The following is a 22149-nucleotide window of genomic DNA, read 5'->3' as shown; positions in this document are numbered from 1 at the left end:
CAGGAGAGGAGGTGGGCAGAGGTCAGGAGAGGAGGCGGGCAGAGGTCAGTGGAGGAGGCGGGCAGAGGTCAGTGGAGGAGGCGGGCAGAGGACAGGACAGGTGGAAGAGGTAGGCAGAGGTCAGGAGAGGAGGTGGGGAGAGGTTAGGAGAGGAGGCGGGCAGAGGTCAGTGGAGGAGGCAAACAGAGGACAGGACAGGTGGAAGAGGTAGGCAGAGGTCAGGAGAGGAGGTGGGGAGAGGTTAGGAGAGGAGGCGGGCAGAGGTCAGTGGAGGAGGCAAACAGAGGACAGGACAGGTGGAAGAGGTAGGCAGAGGTCAGGAGAGGAGGTGCGTAGAGAACATGAGAGGTAGGAGAGGTGAAGGAGGCAGGCAGAGGACAGGATAGGTGGAAGAGGTAAGGGGAGGCGGCGGGCAGAGAACAGGAGAGGTGGAAGAGGCAGGAAGAGGTCAGGGGAGGAGGACAGCAGATAAGGTGGGAAAAGAAAGGAGGAAGAAAAAAAGGAAGCATTAAAGAAAAAGATTTTACTTTAAATAATATAACCTCTCACCCTATAAGAGTAACACCCAATGGTTCCAGCAGGCCCTCACCAGACATTGTACAGAGATCCCACCATGAGCTGACCACGTCTGGCTGATCCCTCCCCCCATGTTCTGTGGCTGTTCCTCGGCTGTCGCCGTCTTCTGGTTTGAGGCTGGCAGCAGGAGGATGAGATGGAGCTCAGTGTACACCTGGGATTGGAGGAGTCAGAGTGTCTCCAGTAAAACCATGATCTATAATCTGCTGCAGCAGTCCTGGAGATGATAATGTGCATAATAACTGCCACTAACACAGCAGAGCCAGTTTACAGAGGAGAAAGATGGAACAAATTATACCCGTAGACTGAAAAGACACAAGAAGCTGAGGAGCCAATGTAGCAGAATGTTATAGCACCAGAAATATATATGTCGTTTCACAGCGTCACATTCCATGCTGTAAGAGCTCTACACCCACCAATAAGGCTTCTGGAGGATTTCCTGCCCCCGTTGGGGTATGCGAGGTCCACAGAAGAGCGCTCTCACTGGGTTATCTGGTGGATCCTGATAAAGCAAGAAATCCTAAAAATGACAACCTCCCAACAGAGATGTAGCGATGATACCTGAAGGTGGGGTCTTCCCAAAAATATAAAACCATTAAAAACAGTTTAAGAAGGTGTCAGAGAAGTCAAACGGACTCAATATTCTTTTAAAAGGCTTATGGCACACAGTAGATTGTCAATACCCTACAACTGTGCAATAAACATATAAAAAAAATATTGAGTCACTTTGACGACTTTTAGGCCTTTAGGAGAGGCAAGCCAACCATACTGCTCCTTCTTAAACTCTTTTTAACAGTTTATATCTTCTTTTTTGGCTCAGTTTACAAAGTGCTTGTGAGTACCTGTTATACTCTAAGCCCTTCCCAGGAAATCCCCAGAACGCTCGGACCTGCAGGAAGCTCTTCAGCTCTTGACACACAGCTATACCTGTCCTTCAAACCTGGTGGAACAGACCCTACCCCAAAAATAAACTCTTGCTTAGCTGAGCTACAGGCATGGATGAATGATAACTGGTTGAAACTGAATGCTGACAAAACTGAGGTCCTGTTTGTCCAAAGCCAGTGCCCGCCATCAAAACAGCTCTATCCTAAAGCAACACCAATCAGGATTGGGAATTCAGACATAAACAGCTCCAACCTTGTGCGCAGCCTTGGCGTACTAATCGATGGGGAATTGAGTTTCAGAAACCAAATTTCATTTGTAGTGAAATCCTCCTACTTTCATCTGAAGAACATTGCAAAGATTAAACATCTGATTCCCCCAGAGGATCCTCCAACCCTAGTCCACGCCTTCATTACATCACGGCTGGAGTACTGCAATGCCCTTTATGCTGGCCTCCCCAAAAAGGACCTGCGTCGCCTGCAATTAGTGCAGAATATTGCTGCCAGATTGCTAACAAACCAGCCTCGCCACTGTCACATTACACCGATCCTTCGCTCACTGCACTGGCTACCAGTAGAATGGAGAATACTCTTCAAGATTGGACTGCTGACATTCAAATCCCTGCACAGTCTGGGCCCTGGATACATGAAGGACTTGCTGAAGCTGCACCACACCTCTCACAACCTCAGATCAGCTAGTTCTATAAACTTGGTCACTCCCAGAGTGCACCTCAAAAAATCTGGAGACAGAGCCTTCTGTCATGCTGCCCCTACTCTTTGGAACTCCCTGCCACACCCAGTAAAGACAGCACCATCCCTGGAGCTATTCAAATCCAGACTGAAAAGCCACCTGTTTAGCCTGGCATTTCCAGACTTATAAAATTCTTCCTCTGTACCACGATGGTCGGAGCCATGCTTATGCGCTTTGAGTCCCACGGGAGAAAATCGCTTTACAAATGTTATTTGTTGTTGTTGTTGTAGCTCTTTGAGTCAGAGACCCTCCCTGCTGTACACACACTAAGGAGAGCACTTTTATTGACAGTCGAGAAGCTCTCACCGCTTTGTCGCCAACAGAAAGGTGAGGCCTCCTCTCCAAGCCTGAGAGTAGAGCTCCGCGTGGGTGGAGATTATGGGTGCACCTTGAAGGAACATGATGAATCAAAAGTATAACAATGGTCACTTCAGGCACTTTGTAGTACCTGCAGATCAGCCTGAACTGCCCCATACAAGACATAGCGACCCCCGAATAGCTCCTCTACAGTGCCCAATACACCAGTGCTGAGGATAGAAGGTTCTGGGAAATCGGAGGCAAACATGTGCTGCAGTCGATGGTCTGAACTCATTGGACTGATAAGCCCCGCCCTGCGTCCCAATGTCTGCCTGGAAGAGCAGATTATGTAAAACATGCAAACCTGCGGCTCTTCAGATCTCGTATTCGGGTTACAAATTTCCAGATCGGCTTTGATAGAAGCGGCGTTACTTTACAGCCCTCGTAAACACCACAGATTTGCATGAGGCACAATGGCTTCTCTGTCCGGAGGCTTCAAAGACGATCCTTTTACTCGCCAAGGATTTCAAAAGCTTGAGCCGTACTCCTCTGCTACCATGGCAACAGGTAGTTTGGAGTACAGATTGCATAGAAACTCTCAGTTTGTTGTGCAGAGCACAAGCCATTGTCATGGTTTATAACCTCATAAATGCAGTGACTGGTAGCAAGCACTGGCGCTTCTATCGGACAGCGTGTTGGGGGCAATGTGGAATGGCGGTGTTACCCATAGTGCACTGGGAGCAGTGAGTAATGTGGAGGCCAGCCATGTGCTGATAGTCCGGAAACACATGGAATGACTGTTACCCATAATGCACTGGGGGCAGTGAGTAATGTGGAGTCCAGCGATGTGCTGATTCTGAACACACATGGAGCCAGTGTTACCCATAATGCACTGGGGGCAGTGAGTAATGTGGAGGCCAGCCTTGCACTGATAGTCCGGAAACACATGGAATGATTGTTACCCATAATGCACTGGGGGCAGTGAGTAATGTGGAGTCCAGCCATGTGCTGATAGTCCGGACACACATGGAACCAGTGTTACCCATAATGCACTGGGGGCAGTGAGTAATGTGGAGTCCAGCCATGTGCTGATAGTCTGAACACACATGGAACCAGTGTTACCCATAATGCACTGGGGGCAGTGAGTAATGTGGAGGCCAGCCATGTGCTGATAGTCCGGACACACATGGAACCAGTGTTACCCATAATGCACTGGGGGCAGTGAGTGATGTGGAGTCCTGCCATGTGCTGATAGTCCGGACACACATGGAACCAGTGTTACCCATAATGCACTGGGGGCAGTGAGTAATGTGGAGGCCAGCCATGTGCTGATTGTCTGAACACACATGGAACCAGTGTTACCCATAATGCACTGAAGCAGTGAGTGATGTGGAGTCCAGCCATGTGCTGATAGTCCGGACACACATGGAACCAGAGTTACCCATAATGCACTGGGGGGCAGTGAGTAATGTGGAGGCCAGCCATGTGCTGATAGTCCAGAGACACAAGGCTCCTTCCTTCGCCTGACGTCGGCATTCGCTGTGACACAGACAGACGCTGCCGTGGACCTTGGCTCCAGCAATATTATAACAGAGGGAGGAGTGAAGAATCTGTCACCATTTATGTGTGATAAGGAGAAAGCGATCAGTGAGTAACCGAGGATCTCTGGAGCCAGGAGGAGAATAAATCCCAACGACTGCTATAAAAATTCCAACGTCTGCAGTGCAGTCCAGAGTCACCGTGTCCCCACAGAGGTCACGGGCGGGGATGCAGAATATGGGGGATCTCCGCGTACCCCTATAAAAGAATGCAACACTGAGATATTGGGAGGAGAGGGGGGCAGTGAGGTCACTAGATTATATTTGGGGCTTACGCCTCGAATAACTATGCAAGTGCTCCAAATAGTGTCGCTATTCCAGGTAAGCTGTGATCCCCCCATTGTTCCCATGCACTGAGTTATATATCAATTCAGGAGGATTATTGTCTGCACGGCCATACCAGGCCAACCTATTCAGGTATCTGCTAACCTCTGGCTAGAGTGCAAGCTCTGCAGACTAGCAGAATCCCCATTCAGAGTATACAAGCAGCGATTCTAGGAGCGGCCATGATTCAGATGATAAGATCTGGGAAGAGGCTGATCTGAGATGGAAGAGAAGATATTCCTGTATCTCCGCTCCGGGCTCCGATGTATTCCCAATGCAGCTGCCAACGTTTCTGCTTATTTCTGAAGAAGCCTCGGGATTAACAAATGTCAAATAGCGCTGTATTATTATAATTACAGTTCCTTCATAAAATCTGCCCCCGTGCGCTGCAGACTGGTCCCCTCCCCTCCTCCTGGTGTCTGAGAGATTACAGGGCATAATTATTGTTTTACGACTACCAGTGAGTGACTCACTCGTTTAGTTGGCAGAAATTCACCAGTTTACCCGTTAGGAATTAAATAAAAAAAAAAAGTTGAACATTTAGTAATCGATTTATTTGAGTGATTTCAGCCAACCATACATGCACTGATTTCTATTGGCAGATTTGATCGGTATGATGGTATCTGCTGGCTATCCGTGACGTAACAAGCTGCATTGATCAGAATTCCGATGTCCTCTGCGGGATAACATGTTTTGTTTGCTGTTCTCTGGGAAGGATGTTTTGGGAAGTCCTTGGGCCGGATGCCAGAGTGGCTGGGGAGTGGCAGGGAGATTCTCTCCTGTGATTCTGGGCTGTATAGGGGGTCTCCGCAGGCAGGCTGTATGGGGGGTCTCCGCGGCTGGGCTGTATAGGGGGTCTCCGAGGCTGGGCTGTATGGGGGGTCTCGGCGGCCGGGCTGTATAGGGGGGTCTCCGAGGCTGGGCTGTATAGGGGGTCTCCGCAGGCAGGCTGTATAGGGGGTCTCCGCGGCTGGGCTGTATAGGGGGTCTCCGCGGCTGGGCTGTATAGGGGGTCTCCGCGGCCGGGCTGTATAGGGGGTCTCCGCGGCCGGGCTGTATAGGGGGTCTCCGCAGGCAGGCTGTATGGGGGGTCTCCGAGGCTGGGCTGTATAGGGGGTCTCCGCAGGCAGGCTGTATAGGGGGTCTCCGCAGGCAGGCTGTATGGGGGGGTCTCCACGGCCGGGCTGTATGGGGGGTCTCCACGGCCGGGCTGTATAGGGGGTATCTCAGTGGCCGTATAGGTCGCTGTCGTCTGCGGGATAACATGTTTGTTCGCCGCTGTTTGCTGTTCGCTGGGAATGATGTTTCGGGAAGTCCTTGGGCCGGATGCCAGACAGAAGTCGCGGGAGCAGCGCAGAGATTCTCTCCTGTGATTCCGGGCGGCCGGCCGAGACAGTGAGAGGCGGAGAGGCGGCCCAATCACTGCGCCAATTCTATGGGAAAGGGCACCATTCATGGCGGCAGTCTCTGTTAACCCTTCCAGCACTCATGTGGCCTGCTGTTGTCATACACCTCTTGCCTGCAGAGCTGACAATCTGGGCATGAACAACAGGAAAGGGTCAGACTCCGGTGTGAGGGACTCCCTGGTAACACAATACGCAGGGATCGGCCAGAAATAACATTGTTCTGAGGTGATTCAGCTTCTGAGGGGGACCCCCGGCTGACAAGACAGGAAAATTGTGACCACAAGACTTCCTGATGGCGATACAGTCATAAAACAGCAAAGAAACACAGGAATTACACTCAATGCTGAGAATCTGCTCCGGAATCCATAACCAGGGAGGGAAATCACACTGAGATGGCGAGACACACCCAGATAATGTGCGTCAGAGGCCTGCAGCGTGTCTGCGCAACTATAGTGTGTCCATGTGCCGGACCCCACGGGGCATGGCTACCACTGGACCCCCCAACACAACACAGCTACCACTGGACCCCACACAACACGGCTAACCCCGGACCCCCCCATGAGCCAGACCCCACACAGCTCTATGAGCCGGACCTTAAGTGGCAAAACTACCACCGAACCCCACACGGCATGGCTACCACTAGACCCCCTAACACAACACAGCTACCATCAGACCCCCCATGAGCAAGACCCCACACAGCATGGCTACCCCCGGACACTCTATGAGCCGGACCCCACGCGGCAAAACTACCACCGGACCCCCCAACACAGCTACCATCAGACCCGCCATGAGCCAGACCCCACACAGCAAAACTACCACTGGACCCCCCACACACTGTACACACACTGTACACACACACACCTAACCCCGGACCCCCCCATGAGCCAGACCCCACACAGCTCTATGAGCCGGACTAGGACCCCCTAACACAACACAGCTACCATCAGACCCGCCATGAGCCAGACCCCACACAGCAAAGCTACCACTGGACCCCACACACACTGTACACACACACACCTAACCTCGGACCCTCCGTGAGCTGGACCCCACGTGGCAAAACTACCACCGGACCACACACGGCATGGCTACCCCCGGAGCCTCCATGAGCCGGACTCCTTTTATCACTAACTAGCAGATATCAACTGGTTTGCATCAATCAAACCAGCAAAATGTGAATCTACAATCAATCCAAGGATTGAGGAAGATCAAATCTATTGTTCAATTGAACAGCATAATTGATCAGTATATGGCCAACTTTAAAGTGGACCTGAACTTTTACACAGGAAGGTAAGGACAGAAGGAACACAGAGAAATGTACCCTGTGTGTATTTAGAGAGTTTAGACTGTCTAATTCATCATCCGTGACTAATCACAAGTTGTAATTGGTAAACACGGGATGTTCACCCTATGCCTGCTTCCATGAAAGCAGGAAGTAGACACACTGCAGATGTATTGCAGGATTTGTATCAGCTGTAACAAATAAATGTTTTTCTTTAAAGGTTATTATGCTGCTGCTTATCTTTTAGAGTAGAGAGGAGGTTCTGAGTTCTGGTCTGCTTTAAAGGAGAACTGTAGTGAGAGGTATATGGAGGCTGCCATATCGATTTCCTTTTAAGCAATACCAGTTGCCTGGCAGCCCTGCTGAGCTATCTGCCTTCAGAATCACACCAGAAACAAGCATGCAGCTAATCTTGTCAGATCTGATAATAATGTCAGAAACACCTGATCTGCTGCATGCTTGTTCAGGGGCTGTGGCTAAAAGTATTAGAGGCAGAGCATCAGCAGGGCTGCCAGGCAACTGGTATTGCTTAAAAGGAAACCAATATCACAGCCTCCATATACCTCTCACTACCGTTCTCCTACAATTTAGATCTGGTTGGGTTCTCCCTTATGCTGGGTACACACCATGCGTTTTCCCGCTCGATCCGCAAGTCGATCGGGATCGTTTCGACTATTTCCGACATGCTGGATTCGGGCTTTCGATTGTTCCTGACGTTGATTTGCATGTTTAGTGTGCAAAATCGACGGCAGGAACGATCGAAGCCTGAATCGAGCATGTCGGAAATAGTAGAAACGATCCCGATCGACTTGCGGATCGAGCGGGAAAACGCATGGTGTGTGCCCAGCATTAAATCTTATCCTCTCACATTAGCAGCTCAGGAATGTCCACACAAACAAAATAAAAACACGAAAAGGTTGTATGGAAATCCCTTCCTGGACAATGCAAATAACTGTGTACAGATCTGGGAGATTATCAGAGGTAGCACAAGGACAGGACACTGATAACCCCGGACAATAGCTGCCCACATACAGGAAGTGTACACGCTACACTGTCCTCCGGGAACGCATATGTGTCATTCTGTGACTAGGAGGCAGGATAGTGTGAGCTGGTTTACCAAAACACAGAATGAAATCTCTGCTTATTACTTGGCACGAAAACCACCCAAAAAATCCCCAAATTCAGCAGCAACCTCAATACTGAAACCCCGCAGCAGTTTCCATAGAGTTATTCACAGCAGCGACACATACGATAATATCACCCGCGCTCCTCCCAGCATGCCTTGTGGCTGGTGAGCAATGCAACAGTGCCACTCAAATGTTTCCGTTGCCTGGATACCCTGCCGCGCTGACGGTACACCGTTTCCTGTGTGGTAGAGTACAGCAAACTGTTCCCATGACAACACAGCTCAAGCTTGGGCCTAGTCAGCATCGCCCAATCAAACTACCTCGATCTGCCTCAGACGTTACCCAACAGATCCTCGCCTGACCCCAATATGCACACACCATGCAACTTTCACTTCTGATCCTACTTTCTCATGAGCAAATCATCAGGTTGGGCCCCCCCATTTTTTTTTTTTTTTTAATATACAGCCTATTGATTGCCAGTGACCGATCTCAAGCTCAGAATTGATCTTTCTCGATCTGATGGAGATTGGAAAGGCTGTAGAATATTGATTAAAATACCGGCTATCGTTCCAGGTTTATGTCAAATTGCGGTAGGACTTTTTTTTTATCTCGATTCATTTTCAAAATTGGACAAATGATTAAAATTTGAAAAATTATATATAGCATACATGTGAGCACTAGCTTTCTTGTATATCCGATCAATGTGCAATCTGAGTATCTATCTGATCTTCCACTCAAGTAGGATCTGAAGTGAAGATTGCATGGTGTGTACCCTGCCTAAAGCCCTATCGACACGATACGATTCCTTGTGTGATTCAATTAAGATTCTATTTACGATCCATTTAAATCCGACAAGTCCGATCAGCAATGGCAAATCGAATGGAATCAAATCGCATCCCGATCGGACATGTCGGATTTAATCGGATCGTAAATAGAATCGTAATCGAATCGCACAAAGAATTGTATCGTGTAGATTGGGCTTAAAGGTGGCCACACACACCATACAATTTTTTTAATTTTGATATGATTCAAACATTCCGATCTGATTTTCTGATTGATTGGTACCTCGAAGTTTCAGATGGAAACTTCCAAACACGTGGTTTAGAGATTGCTGCAATTTCGGGATAAAAGATCGTAAACTCCCAAAAAATTGGTTGGTTAGAAAAATCGAGAGAATAATGTATTGAATAGTTACATACAATTTTTTTTTTTCTGGTGGAATACAATTTCACAATCCATTACACGCCATCGATCTGAATTTTCCAACATGTCCAATCTCAAAAACATTGAAAAACATGGGAAATTCAAACGGATTTCTCTAATGAAATAAAAAAAAGTAAAATTTTTTCGTGGCAACCGATTGGATTTATCGAATTGGTGTAAAATGGGATCTTTTAATTGTATGGTGTGTGGCCCCCTTCAGTGTTAGAATATGATGACCACAGTAAGGTGGAAGTACCGCCATTGCCCTCCATATTGAGATCCCATCTCCTCCATGATGTTGTGAATCTGCTTGGGGTGCATTTCTCCCGGGTGCAGCGTGCGTTTCCGATTGGGGCGCGGCACTTATGCAGCTGTGTAGCCGCAGCGGCGGGGCGGACGCGGCGGACTCAGCCGTTTCTCTGATGATTTCATGCTGAAATCGGACGGGAATCAGCCTGCAGTATATGGGCAGCTTCAACAAAGATGCAAAGCTCTTTCTAATCAGATTCGATTAGAGATACATTTTTCTCTGCCGAATCTGCCCATAATCTTCTGATGTATGGCCATCTTAAAGCGGATCCGAGACGAAAAACTAACTATAACAAGTAAATTGTCTATATGTCTTATCTAAAGTTTAGATAGTTTACACAGCAAATCTAGCTGCAAACAGCTTCAATAGAATATGATCATTTCTTTCTGTGATACGACAGCAGCCATGTTGTTTGTAAACATTACACAGAGGCAGGCTTATCTGCATCTTCAGCACTCAGCCTGTGAAAAAAAAACTAATCCCCCCCCCCCTCCTCCCCTCTGCCTCTGAAATCTCTGGCTAATAATGCCTCCCCCTCCTCCTGCCCAGACTGAGCTCCCATGAGCCCTTGCTACTGTCTGAAAATGCCAAGGCTCTCTGAAAAGCTGTGGGCGAGGCTTGTTTAGTGTTTAGTTTATAGAGAATTCGAGTATTAAAACAAAAACAAAAAAGTATTTGGCTTGAGGGATGCCCTATAAACAATAGGAAAGGAACACAATTATGCAATGAGTAAAAGTTTACCTCGGACCTACTTTAAGTAGAACCTCCCAGAAGTCTCGTAACTCTAGTTTTACACTTAAGAGGTTTAAAGTAACCCATACATTGGGTAGAATTCCCGCATGTACACAGCAGACTGCATCACTGATCGAATCTGCTATGAAATAGTTTACGCAAATGTACTTAATCGATCGTTGGCGGGGTCCATGCTGTCTCACTTTCTTCTCCGTCCCCTCTTCCCTTTCTGTCGCATCCTGTGACTAGCCGAAGTTCAAACAGTAGAGCGCCCTCTAGTGTATGAGCTTCTGCTAGTCACAGGACGCTACAGGAAGGGAAGAGGGGAGGAAGTGACAGCACAGACCTGGGGACTCGCGCCGGCAGACAGGTGATGTATTGCTGCTGGCCGGGGGAGGCCGAATGGGGTGAGGGGGGCGAGGCAAGCGGCAGCTCCACAGGTTTTGAATCTATTTCATGCTGAAATTGATTCAAACCTGTGTGCAGTGTATGGGCAGCCATTAGATCCCTCTGTGATATGATTCAATCCCAGAGGGGTCTATCTGTTGGTTGATCTGGTGGCTCTATTAGTGTATGGCCACCTCTGTAAGGGTTATCGAGGGACCTACTGCGTGTGAATTCTATAGAGTGAAGTGCAGTGTGTGCAAATCATATGGAGGTAAAGATCCATAGCATACCTCCCAACATTTTTAGATAAGAACAAGGGACACTTAAACCACGCCTCTGCCACACCCCTAACTATGCCCCTGCCACGCCCCTAGTCACGCATACCATAAAGATTTCATAAGAAAAGTATGTTTTATAATTCAGACCACACTGGTCCTTTCTATCCTGTTCATTATCCTTCATAGTAACATTTGAAAATAAGAAATAGATCAATATAAGGGATGGGAATAAAGTTTAGAGTCAATTAAAAACATTCAGTAGAAAAATACCTATATTTACACAGATCTGTACATCAGTCCTGAAAGAGGGACACATGAGTGAGAAAGAGGGACAGTTGGGAGTTGTGCTGTAGGTGAAATGCAGCGTGTGTTTTCTATGGGGTGATGTACAGCGTGTGTATTCTATAGGGTGGTGTACAGCGTGTGTATTCTATAGGGTGATGTACAGCGTGTGTATTCTATAGGGTGATGTACAGCGTGTGTATTCTATAGGGCAGTGGTTCCCAACCTTTTCCGGCCCGGGGAACACTGTCTGACCAAATTTTTCTCCGGGGAACGGCGCGCGCAGGGGGGGGGGGGGGATGCGGCCCCCGGTTGTTTGCGCGACCTAGTGGACAGTGCCGTGCGCAGCAGGCTATGGGGGGGGGGGCTGGGGTGCGGCTGCATAGCTGGCATAGTTGCCCCAGTGTAGAGAGTTTAGTTGCCTCAGTATAGCTAGTATAGTGCCCCAGTATAGCCAGTATAGTGCCCCAGTATAGCCAGAATAGTGCCCCAGTATAGCTAGTATAGTGCCCCAGTATAGTGCCCTAGTATAGTAAGTATAGTGCCCCAGTTTAGCCAGAATAGTGCCCCAGTATAGCCAGAATAGTGCCCCAGTATAGCTAGTATAGTGCCCCAGTATAGCCAGTATAGTGCCCCAGTATAGTGCCCCAGCATAGCCAGTATAGTGCCCCAGTATAGCCAGTATAGTGTCCCAGTATAGTGCCCCAGCATAGCCAGTATAGTGCCCCAGTATAGCCAGTATAGTGCCCCAGTATAGCCAGTATAGTGCCCCAGTATAGTGCCCAGCATAGCCAGTATAGTGCCCCAGTATAGCCAGTATAGTGCCCCAGTATAGTGCCCCAGTATAGCCCCCTAGTATAGCTAGTATAGTGCCCCAGTATAGCCAGTATAGTGCCCCTGTATAGCCAGTATTGTGCCCCAGTATAGCCAGAATAGTGCCCCAGTATAGTGCCCCAGTATAGCTAGTATAGTGCCCCAGTATAGTGCCCCAGTATAGCCAGTTTAGTGCCCCAGGATAGTGCCCCAGTATAGCCAGTATAGTGCCCCAGTATAGCCAGTATAGAGCCCCAGTATAGCTAGTATAGTGCCCCAGTATAGCCAGTATAGTGCCCCAGTATAGCCAGTATAGTGCCCCAGTATAGCCAGAATAGTGCCCCAGTATAGTGCCCCAGTATAGCTAGTATAGTGCCCCAGAATAGTGCCCCAGTATAGCCAGTTTAGTGCCCCAGGATAGTGCCCCAGGATAGCCAGTATAGTACCCCAGTATAGTGCCCCAGAATAGTGCCCCAGTATAGCCAGTTTAGTGCCCTCCCGCCCATCCCCGCGGCCGCCGCTGTTATTACCTTAACAGCTGCCGCTCTCCCCTCTCCGGCGCGTGTATATTCAAGCAGCGTATCTCCGGCTGCTCTGTGTGATGCGGAAGGAAGCAGGGCAGCGGCTTCCTGTAACGGGGATATGTATCGCCGTTACTATGGTAACCGAGCCCTGCCTCCTGCGCATCACATACAGAGCAGCCGGGAGATACGCTGCTAGAATATACATGCGCTGGAGAGGGGAGAGCGGCCGCTGCTAAGGTAATAACAGCGGCGGCCGCGGGGACGGGCGGGAGGGGGAGAAGAGGACGGCACACCAGGAAACATTCCGCGGCACACTAGTGTGCCGCGGAACAGTGGTTGAAAAACGCTGCTATAGGGTGATGTACAGCGTGTGTATTCTATAGGGTGATGTACAGCGTGTGTTTTCTATGGGGTGATGTACAGCGTGTGTATTCTATGGGGTGATGTACAGCGTGTGTATTCTATAGGGTGATGTACAGCGTGTGTATTCTATAGGGTGATGTACAAGCGTGTGTATTATATAGGGTGGTGTACAGCGTGTGTATTCTATAGGGTGATGTACAGCGTGTGTATTCTATAGGGTGATGTACAGCGTGTGTATTCTATAGGGTGATGTACAGCATGTGTATTCTATAGGGTGATGTACAGCGTGTGTATTCTATAGGGTGGTGTACAGCGTGTGTATTCTATAGGGTGGTGTACAGCGTGTGTATTCTATAGGGTGGTGTACAGCGTGTGTATTCTATAGGGTGGTGTACAGCGTGTGTATTCTATAGGGTGGTGTACAGCGTGTGTATTCTATAGGGTGGTGTACAGCGTGTGTATTCTATAGGGTGATGTACAGCGTGTGTATTCTATAGGGTGGTGTACAGCGTGTGTTTTCTATAGGGTGATGTACAGCGTGTGTTTTCTATGGGGTGATGTACAGCGTGTGTATTCTATAGGGTGGTGTACAGCGTGTGTATTCTATAGGGTGATGTACAGCATGTGTATTCTATAGGGTGGTGTACAGCGTGTGTATTCTATAGGGTTATGTAGTGAGTGTATTCTATAGGGTGATGTACAGCGTGTGTATTCTATAGGGTGGTGTACAGCGTGTGTATTCTATAGGGTGGTGTACAGCGTGTGTATTCTATAGGGTGGTGTACAGCGTGTGTATTCTATAGGGTGATGTACAGCGTGTGTATTCTATAGGGTGATGTACAGCGTGTGTATTCTATAGGGTTATGTAGTGAGTGTATTCTATAGGGTGATGTACAGTGTGTGTATTCTATAGGGTGGTGTACAGCGTGTGTATTCTATAGGGTGATGTACAGCGTGTGTATTCTATAGGGTGATGTAGTGAGTGTATTCTATAGGGTATGTACAGCGTGTGTATTCTATAGGGTGATGTAGTGAGTGTATTCTATAGGGTGATGTACAGCGTGTGTATTCTATAGGGTGGTGTACAGCGTGTGTATTCTATAGGGTGGTGTACAGCGTGTGTATTCTATAGGGTGATGTACAGCGTGTGTATTCTATAGGGTGGTGTACAGCGTGTGTTTTCTATAGGGTGATGTACAGCGTGTGTATTCTATAGGGTGATGTACAGCGTGTGTATTCTATAGGGTGATGTAGTGAGTGTATTCTATAGGGTGGTGTACAGCGTGTGTATTCTATAGGGTGGTGTACAGCGTGTGTATTCTATAGGGTGATGTACAGCGTGTGTATTCTATAGGGTGGTGTACAGCGTGTGTTTTCTATAGGGTGATGTACAGCGTGTGTATTCTATAGGGTGATGTACAGCGTGTGTATTCTATAGGGTGATGTACAGCGTGTGTATTCTATAGGGTGGTGTACAGCGTGTGTATTCTATAGGGTTATGTAGTGAGTGTATTCTATAGGGTGATGTACAGCGTGTGTATTCTATAGGGTGATGTACAGCGTGTGTATTCTATAGGGTGATGTACAGCGTGTGTATTCTATAGGGTGATGTACAGCGTGTGTATTCTATAGGGTGATGTACAGCGTGTGTATTCTATGGGGTAATATACGGCATGTGTATTCTATAGGGTGGTGTACAGCGTGTGTATTCTATAGGGTGATGTACAGCGTGTGTATTCTATAGGGTGATGTACAGCGTGTGTATTCTATAGGGTGATGTACAGCGTGTGTATTCTATAGGGTGATGTACAGCGTGTGTATTCTATAGGGTGGTGTACAGCGTGTGTATTCTATAGGGTTATGTAGTGAGTGTATTCTATAGGGTGATGTACAGCGTGTGTATTCTATAGGGTGGTGTACAGCGTGTGTATTCTATAGGGTGATGTACAGCGTGTGTATTCTATAGGGTGATGTACAGCGTGTGTATTCTATAGGGTTATGTAGTGAGTGTATTCTATAGGGTGGTGTACAGCGTGTGTATTCTATAGGGTGATGTACAGCGTGTGTATTCTATAGGGTGATGTACAGCGTGTGTATTCTATAGGGTATGTACAGCGTGTGTATTCTATAGGGTGATGTAGTGAGTGTATTCTATAGGGTGATGTACAGCGTGTGTATTCTATAGGGTGGTGTACAGCGTGTGTATTCTATAGGGTGGTGTACAGCGTGTGCATTCTATAGGGTGGTGTACAGCGTGTGTATTGTATAGGGTGATGTACAGCGTGTGTATTCTATAGGGTGATGTACAGCGTGTGTATTCTATAGGGTGGTGTACAGCGTGTGTATTCTATAGGGTTATGTAGTGAGTGTATTCTATAGGGTGATGTACAGCGTGTGTATTCTATAGGGTGGTGTACAGCGTGTGTATTCTATAGGGTGATGTACAGCGTGTGTATTCTATAGGGTGATGTACAGTGTGTGTATTCTATAGGGTTATGTAGTGAGTGTATTCTATAGGGTGATGTACAGTGTGTGTATTCTATAGGGTGGTGTACAGCGTGTGTATTCTATAGGGTGATGCACAGCGTGTGTATTCTATAGGGTGATGTACAGCGTGTGTATTCTATAGGGTGATGTAGTGAGTGTATTCTATAGGGTATGTACAGCGTGTGTATTCTATAGGGTGATGTAGTGAGTGTATTCTATAGGGTATGTACAGCGTGTGTATTCTATAGGGTGATGTAGTGAGTGTATTCTATAGGGTGATGTACAGCGTGTGTATTCTATAGGGTGGTGTACAGCATGTGTATTCTATACGGTGGTATACAGCGTGTGTATTCTATAGGGTGATGTACAGCGTGCGTATTCTATAGGGTGGTTTACAGCGTGTGTTTTCTATAGGGTGATGTACAGCGTGTGTATTCTATAGGGTGATGTACAGCGTGTGTATTCTATAGGGTGATGTACAGTGAGTGAATTCTATAGGGTGAATGGTGCAATGCAGAGGGCCCGGCAGGTAAATGGTGGACACTCACTTTGATGAGATGCTTGTTCACCCATTTGGTGAAGGTTTTCTTCTGCACCCGGTCCCGTTCATCTGTAAGAGAGATGGGCACATGGTTAGGTCACTGCAGGATGTTAAAGAGGAACTCTAGTGAAAATAATTTAATTTAAAAAAGTGCTTCATTTTTACAGTAATTATGTATAAATGATTTAGTCAGCGTTTGCCCATTGTAAAATCTTTCTTCTCCCTGATTTACATTCTGACATTTATCACATGGTGACATTTTTTACTGCTGGCAGGCGATGTCTGTGGAAGGAGATGCTGCTTGGTTTTGTGGCAGTTGAAACAGCTGTTATTTCCCACAATGCAACAAGGCTCCCACAGTGTGATGTCAGCACCATGGTCCTCCTGACATAACACTATGGGAGGGGTTTCACCACAATATCAGCCATACAGCGCCCCCTAATGATCTATGCAAGAAAAGAAATAGATTTATCATGGGAAAGGGGGTATCAGCTACTGATTGGGATGAAGTTCAATTCTTGGTTACGGTTTCTCTTTAAGGAGACAGATAGCGCAGCAGCATCCCAGCTGAACAGTCTCCTGCTGCACACAAATATCACCAACCGTCACACCAAACTCGGATATTCCACGTGTAGGTGGAGTCTGTTGTATTGGGTTCCCCAGCAGCCCTAGCTACCGCCGGTATACCACCCATGCTAATGTCAGGTCTGATTCCAGATCCGCACCATTCCCAGCAGTATATGCGCCCCCTGCAGAACACAACATAACACCCACAGGTCTGCCATACAGGAAGATACAACACAAAGCTTATAATATTGCCCATGCCAGGTTTGCAGCTATTGGTCCAATTTACTACCCAATCCAATCTACTATCAGCAGGAAGTGCATTCGACTGGCTCAATTCCAAGTCGCGTACAATTTGCATTCATTCTGCATGCAAGCAGGAAAGAGCAGCATGTCACCGACGTTTTCTAGTGACCATGCCGTTGCTTCCGCACGCCTCCGATTCATTCGCCATGACATCACCACCAGGAAGTCAGGGATCGATTGGGACATCCTCTGCGGTGACCCCTCAGATCCCGCCCCCTAAGTGCTCCAACAGACATGACATATAACAGGCTGATACTTCCAGCTTCTATGCAAGGTTCATGCAAATATATAGCTTGAAGATGGCCAATGGGAGGGGACAGGAAGTGCTCCTGATTGGCTGAATTCCAATCTGCAGATAATTCATAGGCGAGCAGGGATTATAAGCAGAGCTCTGGTGCAACGTTCCAACCTAAGCCAATCGCTGAAATATCAGTCTATTCCCGGAAAGATCCTCTAAAGGAAACGGGATACTGAGATAATATTGAATCCCATCAGGCCGGGTACACACCATGCTACATCCCACACGTCAGATCATACTCGAGCAAGAGATCAGATCGATATTCAGGTCCGACATTGGTCTGATAGAGAAGAAAGCTAGCGTACACACACATGCAATTGTATTTTTGAAAATATCGATGGTAAATGAATTACAAGGAAAAATTGTTATCAGACTTGGACATACACTAGGAATGGTGGCTGGAATTTCGACTGACATTTTCCAGCCTGTCCAATCTGCTTACAATCAGCCGGGATTGGCCGCTGGAAATCAATAGGGAGTATATTTTTGCCCCATCAGATAATTTTCTCGACTGAAAGTAGGATCTGAAGTGACAATATTGCATGGTGTGTACCAGGCCTAAACCAACGGCTCCAGCAATCGGGACGCAGTACTGTGCAGCGCAATCCCAGAATCCACTGCAATTCGGCATGGTTGTCTGAGACCCCCCCCCCGCCCCTCATATCTTAGGTGCCCTCCCCCACGTCTGACACCCCCACAGCTGTGACTGAGCAGTTACCGAATTCCACATGTATGTGTCCTGCCCAAATATGACACAACCGTCTGATCCCTGAGAGCTGATCTTTGCTTCTTCTCATCACAGGGATTAGTCAGAGATGACACACAGAGACGTTCCAGCCGTGTAACCACCGCCCAGGTGTGCCTATCAGGCCTTCTCTCCTGCTGTATACTCATCATACATGAAGAGCGCCTGGGGGGACTGGAATCCCTCAGGAGAGCCACTGTGTCCTACCTGTCCTGTACAGCCGGTCAGGTCAGCCTGCACAGCCTGTCAGGTCAGCCTGCACAGCCCGTCAGTGCTCTGCATACAGGTCAGGCCCATCAGTGCTCTGCATACAGGTCAGGCCTATCAGCGCTCTGCATACAGGTCAGGCCCATCAGCGCTCTGCATACAGGTCAGGCCCATCAGCGCTCTGCATACAGGTCAGGCCTATCAGTGCTCTGCATACAGGTCAGGCCCATCAGTGCTCTGCATACAGGTCAGGCCCATCAGCGCTCTGCATACAGGTCAGGCCTATCAGCGCTCTACATACAGGTCAGGCCTATCAGCGCTCTGCATACAGGTCAGGCCTATCAGCGCTCTGCATACAGGTCAGGGCCTATCAGCGCTCTGCATACAGGTCAGGGCCTATCAGCGCTCTGCATACAGGTCAGGCCTATCAGTGCTCTGCATACAGGTCAGGCCCATCAGTGCTCTGCATACAGGTCAGGCCTATCAGCGCTCTGCATACAGATCAAGCCTATCAGCGCTCTGCATACAGGTCAGGCCTATCAGTGCTCTGCATACAGGTCAGGCCTATCAGCACTCTGCATACAGGTCAGGCCCATCAGCGCTCTGCATACAGGTCAGGCCTATCAGCGCTCTGCATACAGGTCAGGCCTATCAGCGCTCTGCATACAGGTCAGGCCTATCAGCACTCTGCATACAGGTCAGGCCTATCAGCGCTCTGCATACAGGTCAGGGCCTATCAGTGCTCTGCATACAGGTCAGGGCCTATCAGTGCTCTGCATACAGATCAGGCCCATCAGTGCTCTGCATACAGGTCAGGCCTATCAGTGCTCTGCATACAGGTCAGGCCTATCAGCGCTCTGCATACAGGTCAGGCCTATCAGTGCTCTGCATACAGATCAGGCCCATCAGTGCTCTGCATACAGGTCAGGCCCATCAGTGCTCTGCATACAGGTCAGGCCTATCAGTGCTCTGCATACAGGTCAGGCCTATCAGTGCTCTGCATACAGGTCAGGCCTATCAGCGCTCTGCATACAGGTCAGGCCTATCAGCACTCTGCATACAGATCAGGCCTATCAGTGCTCTGCATACAGGTCAGGCCTATCAGCGCTCTGCATACAGGTCAGGCCCATCAGCGCTCTGCATACAGGTCAGGCCTATCAGCGCTCTGCATACAGGTCAGGCCTATCAGCACTCTGCATACAGGTCAGGCCTATCAGCGCTCTGCATACAGGTCAGGGCCTATCAGTGCTCTGCATACAGATCAGGCCTATCAGCGCTCTGCATACAGGTCAGGCCCATCAGCGCTCTGCATACAGGTCAGGGCCTATCAGTGCTCTGCATACAGTTTAGGCCTATCAGTGCTCTGCATACAGGTCAGGGCCTATCAGTGCTCTGCATACAGGTCAGGCCTATCAGCGCTCTGCATACAGGTCAGGCCTATCAGCGCTCTGCATACAGGTCAGGCCTATCAGCGCTCTGCATACAGGTCAGGGCCTATCAGTGCTCTGCATACAGATCAGGCCTATCAGTGCTCTGCATACAGGTCAGGCCTATCAGTGCTCTGCATACAGGTCAGGCCTATCAGCGCTCTGCATACAGGTCAGGGCCTATCAGTGCTCTGCATACAGGTCAGGCCTATCAGTGCTCTGCATACAGGTCAGGGCCTATCAGCGCTCTGCATACAGGTCAGGGCCTATCAGCGCTCTGCATACAGGTCAGGCCTATCAGCGCTTTACATACAGGTCAGGCCTATCAGCGCTCTGCATACAGGTCAGGCCTATCAGCGCTCTGCATACAGGTCAGGCCTATCAGCGCTCTGCATACAGGTCAGGCCTATCAGCGCTCTGCATACAGGTCAGGCCCATCAGCGCTCTGCATACAGGTCAGGCCTATCAGTGCTCTGCATACAGGTCAGGCCTATCAGCGCTCTGCATACAGGTCAGGCCTATCAGCGCTCTGCATACAGGTCAGGCCTATCAGCGCTCTGCATACAGGTCAGGCCTATCAGCGCTCTGCATACAGATCAGGCCTATCAGTGCTCTGCATACAGGTCAGGCCTATCAGCGCTCTGCATACAGGTCAGGCCCATCAGCGCTCCGCATACAGGTCAGGCCTATCAGCGCTCTGCATACAGGTCAGGCCTATCAGTGCTCTGCATACAGGTCAGGCCTATCAGTGCTCTGCATACAGGTCAGGCCTATCAGCTCTCTGCATACAGGTCAGGCCTATCAGCGCTCTGCATACAGGTCAGGCCTATCAGCGCTCTGCATACAGGTCAGGCCCATCAGCGCTCCGCATACAGGTCAGGCCTATCAGCGCTCTGCATACAGGTCAGGCCCATCAGCGCTCTGCATACAGGTCAGGCCTATCAGCGCTCTGCATACAGGTCAGGCCTATCAGCGCTCTGCATACAGGTCAGGGCCTATCAGTGCTCTGCATACAGATCAGGCCTATCAGCGCTCTGCATACAGGTCAGGGCCTATCAGTGCTCTGCATACAGGTCAGGCCCTATCAGTGCTCTGCATACAGGTCAGGGCCTATCAGTGCTCTGCATACAGGTCAGGCCTATCAGTGCTCTGCATACAGGTCAGGCCTATCAGCGCTCTGCATACAGGTCAGGCCTATCAGCGCTCTGCATACAGGTCAGGCCTATCAGCGCTCTGCATACAGGTCAGGCCTATCAGCGCTCTGCATACAGGTCAGGCCTATCAGCGCTCTGCATACAGGTCAGGCCTATCAGCGCTCTGCATACAGGTCAGGGCCTATCAGTGCTCTGCATACAGGTCAGGGCCTATCAGCGCTCTGCATACAGGTCAGGCCTATCAGCGCTCTGCATACAGGTCAGGCCCATCAGTGCTCTGCATACAGGTCAGGCCTATCAGTGCTCTGCATACAGGTCAGGCCTATCAGCGCTCTGCATACAGGTCAGGCCTATCAGTGCTCTGCATACAGGTCAGGCCTATCAGCGCTCTGCATACAGGTCAGGCCTATCAGCGCTCTGCATACAGGTCAGGCCTATCAGCGCTCTGCATACAGGTCAGGCCTATCAGCGCTCTGCATACAGATCAGGCCTATCAGTGCTCTGCATACAGGTCAGGCCCATCAGCGCTCTGCATACAGGTCAGGCCTATCAGCGCTCTGCATACAGGTCAGGCCTATCAGCGCTCTGCATACAGGTCAGGCCTATCAGCGCTCTGCATACAGGTCAGGCCTATCAGCGCTCTGCATACAGGTCAGGCCTATCAGCGCTCTGCATACAGGTCAGGCCTATCAGCGCTCTGCATACAGGTCAGGCCTATCAGCGCTCTGCATACAGGTCAGGCCTATCAGTGCTCTGCATACAGGTCAGGCCTATCAGCGCTCTGCATACAGGTCAGGCCCATCAGCGCTCTGCATACAGGTCAGGCCTATCAGTGCTCTGCATACAGGTCAGGCCTATCAGTGCTCTGCATACAGGTCAGGCCTATCAGCGCTCTGCATACAGGTCAGGCCTATCAGCGCTCTGCATACAGGTCAGGCCTATCAGCGCTCTGCATACAGGTCAGGCCTATCAGCGCTCTGCATACAGATCAGGCCTATCAGTGCTCTGCATACAGGTCAGGCCTATCAGCGCTCTGCATACAGGTCAGGCCCATCAGCGCTCCGCATACAGGTCAGGCCTATCAGCGCTCTGCATACAGGTCAGGCCTATCAGTGCTCTGCATACAGGTCAGGCCTATCAGTGCTCTGCATACAGGTCAGGCCTATCAGCTCTCTGCATACAGGTCAGGCCTATCAGCGCTCTGCATACAGGTCAGGCCTATCAGCGCTCTGCATACAGGTCAGGCCCATCAGCGCTCCGCATACAGGTCAGGCCTATCAGCGCTCTGC

General features: G+C 49.3%; 1 protein-coding gene across 11 annotated transcripts in view; it reads right to left on the bottom strand.

Moving 5' to 3' along the window:
• PLEC (plectin) overlaps positions 1–22149 on the bottom strand; it is a 367871-nt gene that overhangs the window by 110182 nt on the left and 235540 nt on the right. For all 11 annotated transcript variants that reach the window (XM_068238141.1, XM_068238140.1, XM_068238142.1 and 8 more), the window contains one exon: positions 16167–16228. In XM_068238141.1, the coding sequence (XP_068094242.1) occupies positions 16167–16228 (62 nt within the window). The remainder of the gene's footprint in view (positions 1–16166; positions 16229–22149) is intronic.

Source organism: Hyperolius riggenbachi, chromosome 5 (assembly GCF_040937935.1).
Source record: "Hyperolius riggenbachi isolate aHypRig1 chromosome 5, aHypRig1.pri, whole genome shotgun sequence".
NCBI classification, from domain to species: Eukaryota; Metazoa; Chordata; class Amphibia; order Anura; family Hyperoliidae; genus Hyperolius; species Hyperolius riggenbachi.
Note: the sequence above shows the minus strand (reverse complement) of the source record. Positions and strands in the feature narration are given on the sequence as shown.